The sequence below is a fragment of the Musa acuminata genome, chromosome BXJ1-9 (genome assembly GCF_036884655.1).
Source record: "Musa acuminata AAA Group cultivar baxijiao chromosome BXJ1-9, Cavendish_Baxijiao_AAA, whole genome shotgun sequence".
Taxonomy (NCBI): Eukaryota; Viridiplantae; Streptophyta; class Magnoliopsida; order Zingiberales; family Musaceae; genus Musa; species Musa acuminata.
The window spans coordinates 44,397,855-44,411,397 of NC_088335.1; the positions used below are offsets into that span (position 1 = coordinate 44,397,855).

The following is a 13,543-nucleotide window of genomic DNA, read 5'->3' on the forward strand; positions in this document are numbered from 1 at the left end:
ATAAATACTAAATTATTTTGATAGAAGAGATAGATTCTTCAAAGTGCAACCTATTTCACGAGTGTGGATTCTTCTCTTATGAGTAATATATAATATGAATAATTAGAAGAATCCTTTGCATCTTCGAATATTATCATAATTTTTTTTTTATTGATCGATAATAATCATCAAAATTTAATTAAATTTATAATACAACTTATATAATTAAATAGCGCCATATAATTTAACAATAGTATGATCGAATTCTCCTCCGTATCTAACAATACATTATTTTAATGTTGATGTTCATATTTTTTTTATCTTTCGACTGTTCCACAAGGAAACAAAATCTAATCCTTATATTCAAACCATGCGTTTCACGTTCATCGTAGACAAACCTAATCGTATTCGATGAAATGAATGGTTCACATTCTAACGTGGCTACTGCTCTTCTATCCTGTGCTCTTTATAAACAGCTCCAACGTCTGAGCTAAATGGCACTCGACACCAACTCTCCATTCTCCACCCTCGGCGTTGTAGAGAAGAGCAGAGATTCGAGATGAAGCTCGCCGTTCCTCTTCTCCTCCTTTCTGTCATCTCTGCTGCCTTGTCCGCGGTCTCGGCCGCGCTGACGAAGGTCCCCGCCGTCTACGTCTTCGGCGACTCCACCGCCGACGTCGGCAACAATAACTACCTGTCGGGGACGGATGCCAAGGCGGACTTCCCCCACTACGGGGTTGACTTCCCGCACCAGACGCCCACCGGACGGTTCAGCAATGGCTACAACACCATTGATTTCTTGGGTGCGTCGTTGACCGATGTCATGATTTGACTTTGGGACGATAATATTTCCTTTTTTTTAAGAAAAATAAGAATAAGTAAGATATTCATCATTTTTATTCACAACTATAATTCTACCAATATTTATGAATTATGCATTAAATCATTATCAATTATTTAAGGTGACACTATATAATAATAAAGTTATTACTTTGCAACATAAAATGTTAGTCACCAAAACCACCTCTCCAAATGCAAAGAAGTATATAATTATTTTTTTATATTTAATTTGGGGCAACTTTTAAAAAAAACACTCATATTTTGGGTTTTTTTTATTGAGGTATTTTTTAAAAATATTTATGATGTTTTATTGAGGTATTACAATATTATAAATATTGTTAAAAAATAGTATAAATAACATCATATTATGTCTTTTTTATCGTGTAGTTCATTACGATATTATATTTTTTAGCTTATAGTTTATTTGATTAAGGTTAAGAGTCTATTTTGTTCATTTATAATGTTTTCGAGTAGGTCGTGTTTTTATTATGGTGATTAAAATATAATAATTAATTAATTTTTTTATTTTAATTTAGATGATATTATTCTTAAACTATTATACTTATTTGAATCATAATATGATATATCTAACAATTTTTAAAATATTTTGATTCTATTTAGCTTATTTTTCAAGTAGTTTTTATAGTGCTTTTATTGTGGTGTTCAGAAACACTATCATAGATTAAAAAAAATAGTTTAGATAATTTTTATATTAGAGGTATTATTTGAAGAAAAAAAAAAGAAAATAAGAATATCAATCTTAGCACTTGAGAAGGAAGTGAATCAATTTGTGTTCAATGTGGGCAGCAATTCATATGGGGTTCAAAAGAAGCCCACCACCGTATCTCGCTGTGGTGAACAAACCCCACCCGCTCATCCTAAGAGGCCGGCGAGGTGTGAGCTTTGCCTCCGGCGGATCCGGAATCCTCGACTCCACTGTGAGCTTTCCTCCTCCTCTTTTTCCCTTCTGCAATGATGGCCTACCATAACCCTCCGACCATCTTCATCTTCCAGGGCACCACCATAACCATGACAAAGCAGATCCAAGACTTCGCTGCACACGAATCCAACATCGCCTCGCGAGTCACCGCGGCAGTAGCCAAGGGACTGCTGTCCAAGTCCGTCTTCCTCATCAGCTCCGGCGGCAACGACGTCTTCGCCTTCTTCTTCGCCACGGGCGGCAACGCGACCGCCGACCAGACCGAGCAGTTCTACAACGTCATGATCACCAACTACACCACACATCTCAAGGTGAGCTTCCTTCCTCAGCGAGACGATCGATGTTGGCTCTGTTGGCTAGCGTGACGAGCTTGCGCTCTTCTTTCATGGTACAGGCGCTGTACGATCTGGGAGCCAGGAAGTTCGCGCTCATCAACGTGCCGCCGGTCGGGTGCTGCCCCATTTCGCGAGTCATGCATCCCTTGGGAGCGTGCCTCGATGGATTGAACGCCTTGACCAAGGACTTCAACGACAGAGTCAGCGTCCTCGTGAAGAATCTTAGCTCGGAGATGGAAGGGATGAAGTACACGGTCGGGAACTCGTACAACGTCGTCATGAACATAGTTTCTGAACCCGCAGGAGTCGGTAAGCTCGGATCGACATCACATGTGGCGAAGAGATGGATGGGAAGTGGCTAAATCGTGTACTGAGTGAGTGTTGCTGTTGTTGCTGCAGGTTACAAGGACGTGAGCAGTGCTTGCTGTGGGTCGGGGAAACTGGGGGCAGAGGTCATGTGCTCGCCCAACACCACCTTCTGCACCAACCGCAATGAGTTCCTGTTCTGGGACAGGATTCACCCGACGCAAGAGACGTCGGAGAAGGCGGGTTTCGCGTTGTACGGTGGGGCATCGGAGTACGCCAGTCCTATCAATCTGAAGCAGCTGGTGGAGAGTTGAAGAAGGGAATGGCGTTGATGTTGTTAGCAGAAGCTAGATGATGTAAGAGGGAGGAATAAGTGCTCTTGCACTTCGTGCTGAGCACGATGAGGTTGTGGTTTATGAATAAGTAGTGATTCGAATGGAGGCATCCTTTCGTTTGCAGATTGATCCACTCGCAGGTTGCCATCAACTCGGTTTCCAATCTAATTACAACCTCATATATGACAAGTATATCATTATCGGGACGAAAGAGAGGCATACGTGTCACTCGAAGGCCCATTGGTTCTCCCTCCGAACCTCTTCCTCTTCTTCGGGGATGAAGTCATTCTTGATGTTGAAGGTTTTACGGATCTCCTCCGGCGTCTTCCCCTTGATCATGTCGGCCACAGTTTGGCACGTCAAAACCAGCAGCCCTTTTATGTTCAGATAATTTGCAGCCTGAATACACCACCAAATCATAGAAACAAAAAAGGCCACATAATAAGCTTGATATGTATGCCAAAGCAAGCAGTTGCATAGCATTGGAACCTGAACACTGTCCACGTAGGTAACACAAGGTAGAGTAATATGATCAAGGAAACTATAGAATCTTCCCTCAATCTACTCCGAGCAATTTCCTTGACATCCATGGTTTCAAGAGGCACATATGGGTAGTAGTAACTGATAAGCAGATAAGTTTTCTTCAAGGCAGTTGAGGAAATCTCTCAGCAGTTGAGAAAAATCCTCCATACTGAATGTGTATAACCTCCCTACTGAGTGTGTATAAATGGCTATCAAGAGCTCACTATCAAAATGTATTAGGCAATTATATCTTATACATTTCATAGTTTCTTCTACAATTTCTATCTTTCTATCTTCTTCGTTTAATGTCTATCATGGTATCAGAGCAGTTTACCTAGAGCAAGCCCTCTTCTCGTTGTTTGACTCCTCACAACCACTTCCCGACCGGAGTCCGACCATCCCTCTCGTGGCGACGCCTTCGCCCCTCAGCCGTAGCCATTCGCTGCAGACTACTGCAGCACTTGCGGCTGCTAATATCAGATCCTAAAGGAAGCACAGTCATGGCCTTTGTTTCTACCGCCGGCTGCTGCTCCCTTGCCAACCGAAGTCTTCCGCTGAAAACTCCGCTGCTCTTCCGGCCACCAAACTCCAATACTGCATTACTGCAACTATCTCCAACCTTGCAGATTTCTCCAGCATCGCTGCAGAAATCGCTGCAAGCTGCAGAGATTTCTTCCACCTCGCTGCAACAATCTCTCCTGCATTCTGAATCGCTGCAGCCTACTAGTGCCTCTGGAAGAAGCAGCAGCCCTCTTCGGCATTGCATACAGCTACTCTTCTACATCTGACGTCTTCATCATCTACCTCCCGCCACAGCCATCACTGCCTTTCTTGTTGCAGATTGCTCGCCCATCACTGCAGTTCATCACGCTGCAGCCTTCTCTGCAGTTCATCACGCTGCAGCCTTCTCTGCAGTTCATCGCGCTGCAGCCTCCTCTGCAGCGCATCGATCTGCTTTTCTCCTCCTCCCTTCCTCCTATATCATTACATCTTCTATAAAGATCACTTGACCCGCCACAAAATATCTGGGATGTCTTCATTTTCCTCTTCCGATATTCCTGTCCCTATTTCTGTAGGGACTCTCAAGCGACAACTACGCATCTTGGCGGGCACAACTTTCTAATCTTTTATTTGGCTATGATCTCTTAGGTTACGTTGATGGCTCTCTCCAGTGTCCACCTGAAATGATCAACATCCCAGGCGAACCCAATCCAGTGCCAAATCCAGCCCACCAACTATGGTTACGTCAAGATCGCCTCATCCTCCAAGCTATTCAAGCTTCCGTTGCTGGATCCATTGCCCCGCTGATATCCTCATGTACGACTGCTGCAGAAGCATGGTGCAAATTACAAACAACTTTGGCAAATCGCTCGCGTACTCGCATGCTCGGACTTCTCTCCAATCTGATGAAAATGAAACAAGAGGGAAGTACTATTGCTGATTATCTACAAAATATCAAAGTTATCATCGATGATTTAGCTTTGATAGGTCATTCTCTCAGCGATGAAGAAGTCCTAATCCATACCCTCAATGGCCTAGGAGGCGAGTACAAAGAACTGACAGCAGCACTTCGGGCACGTGACTCACCAATATCATTCGAAGAACTTTATGATAAGTTGATCGACTATGAGACGTACTTGAAGCGTGATGATAAGTTGCCCGGACCACCTATTACAGCTCAGGTCAATCAAAAATCCAAGAGGAAGAGCAACCAGTACAATAAGCACGTCAACAACGATTTGGCTAAGCTGCCTCCTAGCCTTATGGGGCCCAGACCAAACCCTCCTTACCCATATCAAGGTGGTAACTTTCATAATACTCAACCGTCGCGTCCTGACTTCACAGGCCGCCAACGAGTTTTTGCCAACTATATGATAAAGTTGGACACTCCGCGAAAGTTTGTCGGTCTCGTCCCAGACTCCCTACTCCATCACAGTGGCCTCAGGCGAATTTCATGGCTACTCCAACTCCTACTCAACCTAATTGGATTGTGGATTCGGGCGCCTCTCATCACATCACCTCTGATCTTCAAAACTTGTCCATCCATAACAACTATGACGGAAATGAAGATATCATCATCGGTGACGGTAAAAGAATTCCTATTACTCATTCTGGTTCCTCAACGCTTAGTTCACTTACCACAACCTTTACACTCGATGATGTTTTGTGTGCACCTAACATTAAAAGAAACCTCATTTCCGTTTCTCAATTCTGTAAACAAAATAATACATCAATTGAATTCTTTCCTAACTTTTTTCTTGTCAAGGATTTGAGCACGGGGCATCCTTGGTCCAGGGCCAAAACAAAGACAACATTTATGAGTGGCCATCCACTTCACAAATTACCCTTCCTACTGCTCACTCCTCAATCGCAGCTTCGGTTGATGTATGGCATCGTCGTCTTGGTCATCCCTCCCCTTTTATTCAGCAAAAATTATTTTCTCGTTATTCTCTTCCTACCTTGAAAATCAATAGCACTATTAATCATTGTGATGCTTGTCTTTGCAATAAAAGTCATAAACTGCCTTTTGGGACAACCTCCATTTCTTGCTCTAAACCATTTGAAATCATTTATACCGACGTGTGGGGCCTTGCCCCAATTCCTTCTTTTGACAAGTTTCGTTTTTATGTCATTTTTGTAGATTATTTTACTAAGTACACATGGTTATATCCTCTCCATCATAAGTCTGATGTTTCTACAGTATTTACCAACTTTCGAAAGTTGGTCGAGAATTTTTTTCAATCTTCCATTAAAACAGTTTACTCTGATGGTGGAGGCGAATATCAAGCCCTCACATCCTGTCTCTCTGCCTCAAGTCACCCCCACATACTCCCCAATTGGTTGGTTCTGCCGAACGCAAACATCGGCATATCGTTGAAACTGGTCTCTCCCTTCTACATCAAGCATCCATGCCACCATCTTTTTGGTCAGTAGCTTTTCAAACTGCAGTTTATCTCATTAATCGTATGCTCACTCCAGTCTTACAATACCAGTCACCATTTGAAAAATTATTCCACAAACTTCCAAACCTTCATAAACTCAGAGTTTTTGGCTGTTTATGTTATCCATGGCTTCGTCCCTATGCGTCACATAAGCTAACACCACGATCTAAGCCTTGCACTTTTATAGGCTACTCTCTTGAACATAATGCTTTTCGATGCTATGAACCCCAAACTAAAAAGGTCTTTATATCACGTCATGTTATCTTTGAGGAGTCTGTCTTTCCTTTTCAAAATAATCCTACCATGCAAACTACTCCGATAAACATACATCACTAGAATATCCCTCCGATCTCATCACACGAACCTCCAATGACACCGTCCAGTCCTTACTCTCAAGATTCACATACTACTATTACTCCAGTTCAACAGCTTCTCACTCCCTCTATTCCTCCACTCCCTTCCTCACAAGTTTCCCCTATTAATGAAGTCATACCCTCGGCAACATTGCCACTGGCTTTACCTTCTCCTAGATCTAGTGACATTGTTGTGCTGACGGTTGACCCGGTCCATGACAGTGACTCGCCCTCGGCTATACCACCAACACAATCCACCACTTCCACCCCCCCTAGACATCCACTGACAACACGCTCTAAAAGTGGTATTTTCAAACCACGTCAAGTCCTTGACTTACATGCTATTACAAATTCCTCCATTGAGGCCAGTGAACCCACTACAATCACTCAAGCTCAAAAATCTTCTCACTGGCGTAAAGCCATGTGTGACGAATATGATGCTCTCCTCTATAACTCTACATGGACCTTAGTACCCTTTCATCACACACAAAATATCATCGAGTGTAAATGGGTCTTTCGAATTAAGCGGAACCCAGACGGATCCGTTGCCAGATACAAAGCACGTCTAGTCGCCAAAGGGTTTCATCAACGACCTGGTGTCGACTTCACAGAGACATTTAGTCCCGTTGTTAAACCCACAACAATCCGTCTTATCCTGAGTTTGGCTATCTCAAAGGGCTGGCACATATGACAATTGGATGTCAACAATGCCTTTTTACAGGAGTCACTTACTGAAGATGTCTTTATGCAACAACCTCCTGGTTTCGTTCATCCTCAATATCCGAGGCATGTCTGCAAACTTCAAAAAGCTATTTATGGACTTCGTCAAGCTCCAAGGGCTTGGTATAACGAGCTTGGCTCGTTTTTGACCTCAATTGGCTTCATCAATTCAAAGTCTGATACCTCGTTATTCATTTGCCAGCACAATGGAAGCATAATATATCTTTTAGTATATGTGGATGATATTATTGTCACAGGAAATGATCCTTTGAAGACTCAGGCATTTCTAAAGCACTTGGCCGATCGATTCTCCCTCAAAGATCTAGGAACTTTAAGCTACTTTCTGGGAGTGGAAGCAACATTTACATCTTCAGGTCTCTTCCTATCACAAAGAAAGTATATTCAAGATTTATTATCAAAGGCAAACATGCAGGATGCGAAAGAGGTTACAACTCCTCTCTCTACCAGTGAATCACTTAAATTATGTGATGGAAGTCCTGCTACAGATTCGACTCAGTATCGACAAGTCCTTGGCTCCTTATAGTACTTGGCTCTCACCCGTCCAGATATTTCATTTGCCGTCAATAAGTTATCGCAATTCATGCATCGACCATCTACTACGCATTGGTCTGCGGTCAAACGAATTTTGCGATATCTTAAAGGGACTCTTAATCATGGCATTTTTCTTCGCAAAAATACTTCACTCCATCTCCATGCCTTTGCTGATGCTGATTGGGCAGGGAACTTTGATGATAGAACATCTACGTCTGGCTACATTGTCTTCCTTGGAGCTACTCCAATCAGTTGGAGTTCTAAAAAAACAAAAGACGGTTGCACGATCTACAACTGAAGCTGAATACCGTGCCGTCGCCACCGCCGCTGCTGAACTCAATTGGGTCACAAATTTGCTCAAGGAACTCAACGTCAACTCCACGGTTATTCCTACAATATATTGTGATAATATTGGAGCTACTTATTTATGTGTCAATCCAGTGTTCCATTCCCGCATGAAACACATAGCCATCGACTTCCATTTTGTGCGAGATCAAGTTGTCAGACATCAACTCCGAGTTTCTCACGTACATACAACAGATCAACTAGCCGACTCACTCACAAAGCCTCTCGCCCGTAAACTATTTTCATCTCATCGGTCCAAGATCGGCATCCTTGATGGAAGCTCAATCTTGCGGGGGCATGATAAGCAGATAAGATTTCCTCAAGGCAGTTGAGGAAATCTCTCAGCAGTTGAGAAAAATCCTCCATGCTGAATGTGTATAACCTCCCTACTGAGTGTGTATAAATGGCTATCAAGAGCTCACTATCAAAATGTATTAGGCAATTATATCTTATACATTTCATAGTTTCTTCTACAATTTCTATCTTTCTATCTTCTTCGTTTAATGTCTATCAGTAATAACGAATCAAACTCAACGTGAAGGACAGAAGCTTCAACAAGGGGATCAATACTAAACTCACAGCATGGGGGATCTGTTTCCAATTTTCTTAGTAAGTATGTAGACTGTCGCAGGTTTCAAGCTACATTGGAGATTTATTAAAAATTGTTCAAACTCATTCTCCCTTTAAAAAAATTTTATGCTAATTCTATTTTTTTTGTCTCAGATTAAACCAAAATATATTGACGAAGCTATAAAAGATGATTCATGGGTTCTTACAATGTACAATGTACGAGGATTAAATCAATTTAAAAGAAATGAGGTATGGAAGTATTGGTGTAAACAACTTTGAGCCGTGGCCTCGGGGTCGACGCGGCTCGGTTCGGGTCCGGACGACGGGGATCTCCCTGGGGCGTCCCTCGGGCCCGCCGAGGGGGTCGGGTGCGAAGTCCGATCGGGACGGTGTAGTTGCCTCCTCCGGGCAGGAACTTCTCGCCTGCTCGTCCTGCGAGGGACTTCGGCTTCACACATGCACAAAGGTCGGGTTGGGGTGCTCGGCCCGACTCCTCCGATGATCAAGTTAGCAGATGTGGAGGGGGGTTTCAGGAGAAGAAGTGTTTTTGTGTATGTTCCTCCTTTGGGGTGTTCTCTCCTCCGTCTCCCTCTCTTTGATGAACGAGAGGGTATTTATAGGGAAGCTTACTGTTGTTTAAAGTGCCCGCCTGCAGGAGGTAGGCTGATGGCGTCTGACATGGGCGTTGGCGTGGCGTGAAGAACCGCGCCTGAGTAGGCGTTAATGCGCCTCGGCCGGTGTTCCGGTTCTGTTGATCGAGTGCAGTCGCGCCGACCGAGGCATGAGGCGTCGGCTGACTTCAGCCGAGTCTTATAATAATTACTATCCTCATCATATTCCCCTCCGGAAAGAAGCTATGCGTCGGACGTAGTAACGGGAGTCCGAGGCATGGCTTTAGCTTTCAGACGGGCTGGCCACGCAGGCGCTGTCTCGGGGAAAATGGAGCCGAGGAGCACGACGCAGGCGGGCTAGCCGCGCAGGTGTGATCTCGAGAAGCATGGAGCCGAGGAGCACGACGCTGGCAGGCTTGCCATGCAGGTGTGTCTCGGGTCAAGGAGCCTAGGAATACGACACAAGCGGGCTAGCCGCGCAGGTGTGTCTCGGGAGCATGGAGCCGAGGAGCACGACGCAGGCAGGCTGGCCGCGCAGGTGTGTCTCGGGGAGCATGGGGCCGAGGAACATGACGCAGGTGGGTTGGCCGCGTAGGTGTGTCTCGGGGAGCATGGTGCCGAGGAACACGATGCAGGCGGGCTAGCCGCGCAGGTGTGTCTCGGGGAGCATGGTGTCTAGGAGCACGACATAGGCGGGCTGGCCGCGCAGGTGTGTCTCGGGAGCATGGAGCCGAGGAGCATGACGCAGGCGGGCTGGTCGCGCAGGTGTGTCTCGGGGAGCATGGGGCCGAGGAGCACAACGCAAGCGGGCAAGCCGCGCAGGTGTGGTCTCGGACATCATGCTGCCGAGGAGCACGACACAGGCGGGCAGACCGCGCAGGCGTGGTCTCGAGCGTCATGCGGTCGAGGAGCACGACGCAGGCGGGCAGACCGCACAGGCGTGGTCTCGAGCACCATGCAGCCGAGTAGCACAACGCAAGCGAGCAGACCGCCCAGGCGTGGTCTCGGGCAACATAGAGCCGACGAGCACGACGCAGGAGAGCTAGCCGCGCAGGTGTGTCTCGGGCATCATGCGACCAAGGAGCACGACGCAGGCGGGCTAGCCGCGCAGGTGTGTCTCGGGCATCATGCGGCCGAGGAGCACGACACAGGCGGGCAAACAACGCAGGCGTGGTCTCGGGCAACATGGAGCCGAGGGGTGTGGCTCGGGCGGAAGGTCGCCCTGAGGGGGGCTCGGTAGTCTACGGCCGAGGGACACGACTCAGGCAGGCAGGCCGCGCTGAGGTAGAACTCGGGCAGTCCAAGGGACATGACTCAGGCGGGCAGGCCGCGCTGAGGTGGACTCGGAAGTCTACGACCGAGCCGTGTAGATTCAGAAGGATTTAGGTCGGGGCTAACCGCGAGCCAGGAGGTAGTCAGGTAGGTACTGAACCTTCGCTCGGAAGAGACCGAGGCAGGGCTTAGATTTCTTTTCCCGAGGACTACATCGGATAGCCATTGCGGGTGCTTGACCCCTTCTATGGAGCCCGATGTCGAAAGTCGTCCCTTCTCCTTACGGTTGCCCAGGCCTCCGCCGCGATGTACTGGTTAGCCCACTGGAGCATCTCTGGCACCGTGGTGGGGGGTCGCTCCACGAGGGACTAGAGGAATCTAGAAGGTCGCAGGCCCATTATAAATGCCTGCACTAACAGAGAGATATGAGTGTCTGACAAACCCCGGATTTGTGTGGCAAAGCGATCCACAAAATGTGAGAGGGGCTCGTCCTCCCTCTGTTTGAGTCCAATGAGCAGTACCACGGACGGTTTCGGCCATGCATAGGCCACGAAGTGGAGCTCGAAGTCCTTGACGAGTTAGTCAAAGGAAGCGATCATTCCGGTCTTCAAGCCGCCATACCACGTGTGGGCTGACCCTCTAAGAGTGGTAGGAAACGCTCTGCACATCAGGGCATCAGAGGTTCCGTATAGCGCCATTTGGGCGCGAAAAGAAGCTACATGGTCCGCTGGGTCGGTGGAGCCATCGTAAGCATCCAGAGAGGGGAGCTGGAAGTCCGGGGGGACTATCAGATCCCGTATCTCAGGTGTGAAGGGAGACCCTTGGTGTGCATCCTCCCCGAGCTCTCCCTTGGACCTGCAAACCTCTTCCTGCACCTCGTCGAGTCGCTGGCTGATGAGGCGCAACTGGGCCCGTAGGGAGTCTGAAGAGAGTACCTCGGGTTCCGGGCGGCCGCTCGGGTTTGCCATCATTGGATCCTCGAGTGGGGCCGGTCGGACCCGAGGCGAAGTGGGGGGCTCCGGTAGTGTCATGTGGGCCCGAACGGGCGCCTTGCGTTGTCGCCGTGGTTCGATCACGGGCGGGTGCGCCGGATGAGAAACGAGCGGGATAATGGTTTGCACCATTTCCATTAGAGCTCGGACTTGACGGGCGAGGTCCTGAAAGGCCTCGGGTGACACGGGCGTTGAGTCGGTTGGGGCGCCGTCGGGCGGCGACAAGCCCGGGTCGTTGAATATTCGCCAATATCGTTCGGAGGTCGTGGCGGGGTGTTCATCACGATGGTCTCCGTGCGGGGGATGTTCCCCCGAGGCTTCGATCGGGTGTGACCTCTCAGTCGTGGGCTCATCTGAGCCGCTCGAGTGATCACCCGGCATCCCGGGCCCTTCCTTTAGCGCCAAAAATGTTGGTGTAAACAACTTTGAGCCATGGCCTCGGGGCCGACGCGGCTCGGTTCGGGCCCGGACGACGTGGATCTCCCTGGGGCGTCCCTCGGGCCCGCCAAGGGGGTCGGGTGCGAAGTCCGATCGGGACGGTGTAGTTGCCTCCTCCGGGCAGGAACTCCTCGCTTGCTCGTCCCGCGGGGCACTTCGGCTTCACACTTGCACAAAGGTCGGGCTGGGGTGCTCGGCCCGACCCCTCCGACGATCAAGTTAGCAGATGTGGAGGGGGGTTTCAAGAGAAGAAGTGTTTTTGTGTATGTTCCTCCTTTGGTGTGTTCTCTCCTCCATCTCCCTCTCTTTGATGAACGAGAGGGTATTTATAGGGAAGCTTACTGTTGTTTGATGTGCCCGCCTGCAGGAGGCAGGCTGATAGCGTCTGACATGGGCGTTGGCGTGGCGTGAAGAACCATGCCTGAGTAGGCGTTAATGCGCCTCGGCCGGTGTTCCGGTTCGGTTGACCGAGTGCAGTCGTGCCGATCGAGGCGTGAGGCGTCAGCTGACGTCAGCCGAGTCTTATCATAATTACTATCCTCATCAGGAAGCTTGTTCCTAGACGTATTGACCATCTTATAATTGATATTAAATGAGTCTTTCGAAACAAGAAAGATAAACTTGGTATCATGGTCCAAAACAAGGCTAGATTAGTAGCCAAAGGTTTCAACCAAGAAGAATGTATCGATTATGAAGAAACATTCGCTCCTACATATTAGAAGCTATAAGGATACTCCTTGCCTATGTTAGTTGTAATAATTTTAAGTTATTTTAAATTGATGTTAAAAATATTTTTCTTAATTGTTTTGTTTTCGAAGAAATTTATGTTGAACAACTATCTGATTTTAAAAATATTTATTTTTCAAATCATGTTTATAAGTTATCTAAGGCTCTTTATGGATCGAAACAAGCCCCAATGGCTTAATATGAGAGACCTAGTTTATTTCTTATTAAGAATAATTTCTTAAAAGATAAGGTTGATACCATATTGTTTATTAAATATTTTAAAAATAATATTTTTATAGTTCAAATTTATGTTGATGATATCATTTTCGGTTCTTCAAATGAGTATTTATATGAATCTTTTGCCAATAGTATGAGTCAAGAATTCGAAATGAGTTTAATAGGTGAATTAACTTTTTTCTTAGGATTACAAATTAATTAACTTAGTGATGAAATCTTTGTTAGTCAAACTAAGTATGCTTTAGATATATTAAAATAATTTAATATAGATAGTGCTAAGGCTATTAATATACCAATGAGCACTTCTACAAAATTATATATGGATATTGATGGATAATGTTTTGATAAAAAACTTATGTGGGTATGATAGGTAGTTTACTATACCTCACAAGACTATACCTGATATTATGTTTAGTGTTAGATTTTGTACTAGATTTTAATCTAATCATAAGTAAACTTACTTAAAAGTTGTTAAAAGGATTTTTTAGATACTTAAAAAGAACCCATAATCTAGATGGTATCCAAAAA

The 13,543-nt window shown here is 46.3% G+C and overlaps 2 protein-coding genes across 2 annotated transcripts; one reads left to right on the top strand and one right to left on the bottom strand.

Annotated features, from left to right (window-relative positions):
* The first annotated feature begins 490 nt into the window (after positions 1 to 490).
* On the top strand, positions 491 to 2,858 carry LOC135593708 (GDSL esterase/lipase At5g55050-like). The gene is made up of 5 exons (XM_065083944.1): positions 491 to 782; positions 1,627 to 1,757; positions 1,834 to 2,070; positions 2,154 to 2,403; positions 2,494 to 2,858. Exons 1-5 carry the CDS (start codon positions 539 to 541, stop codon positions 2,712 to 2,714), a joined length of 1,083 nt encoding a protein of 360 aa, XP_064940016.1. The 5' UTR covers positions 491 to 538; the 3' UTR covers positions 2,715 to 2,858.
* Positions 2,859 to 2,960: 102 nt separating this feature from the next.
* Positions 2,961 to 11,590, bottom strand: LOC135594142 (E3 ubiquitin ligase complex SCF subunit sconC-like). Its single transcript, XM_065084554.1, has 2 exons — positions 11,342 to 11,590; positions 2,961 to 3,134 (listed from the first exon to the last, which is right to left on the bottom strand). The coding sequence occupies exons 1-2, from the start codon at positions 11,588 to 11,590 to the stop codon at positions 2,961 to 2,963; spliced, it is 423 nt and encodes a 140-aa protein (XP_064940626.1).
* Positions 11,591 to 13,543: the final 1,953 nt, after the last annotated feature.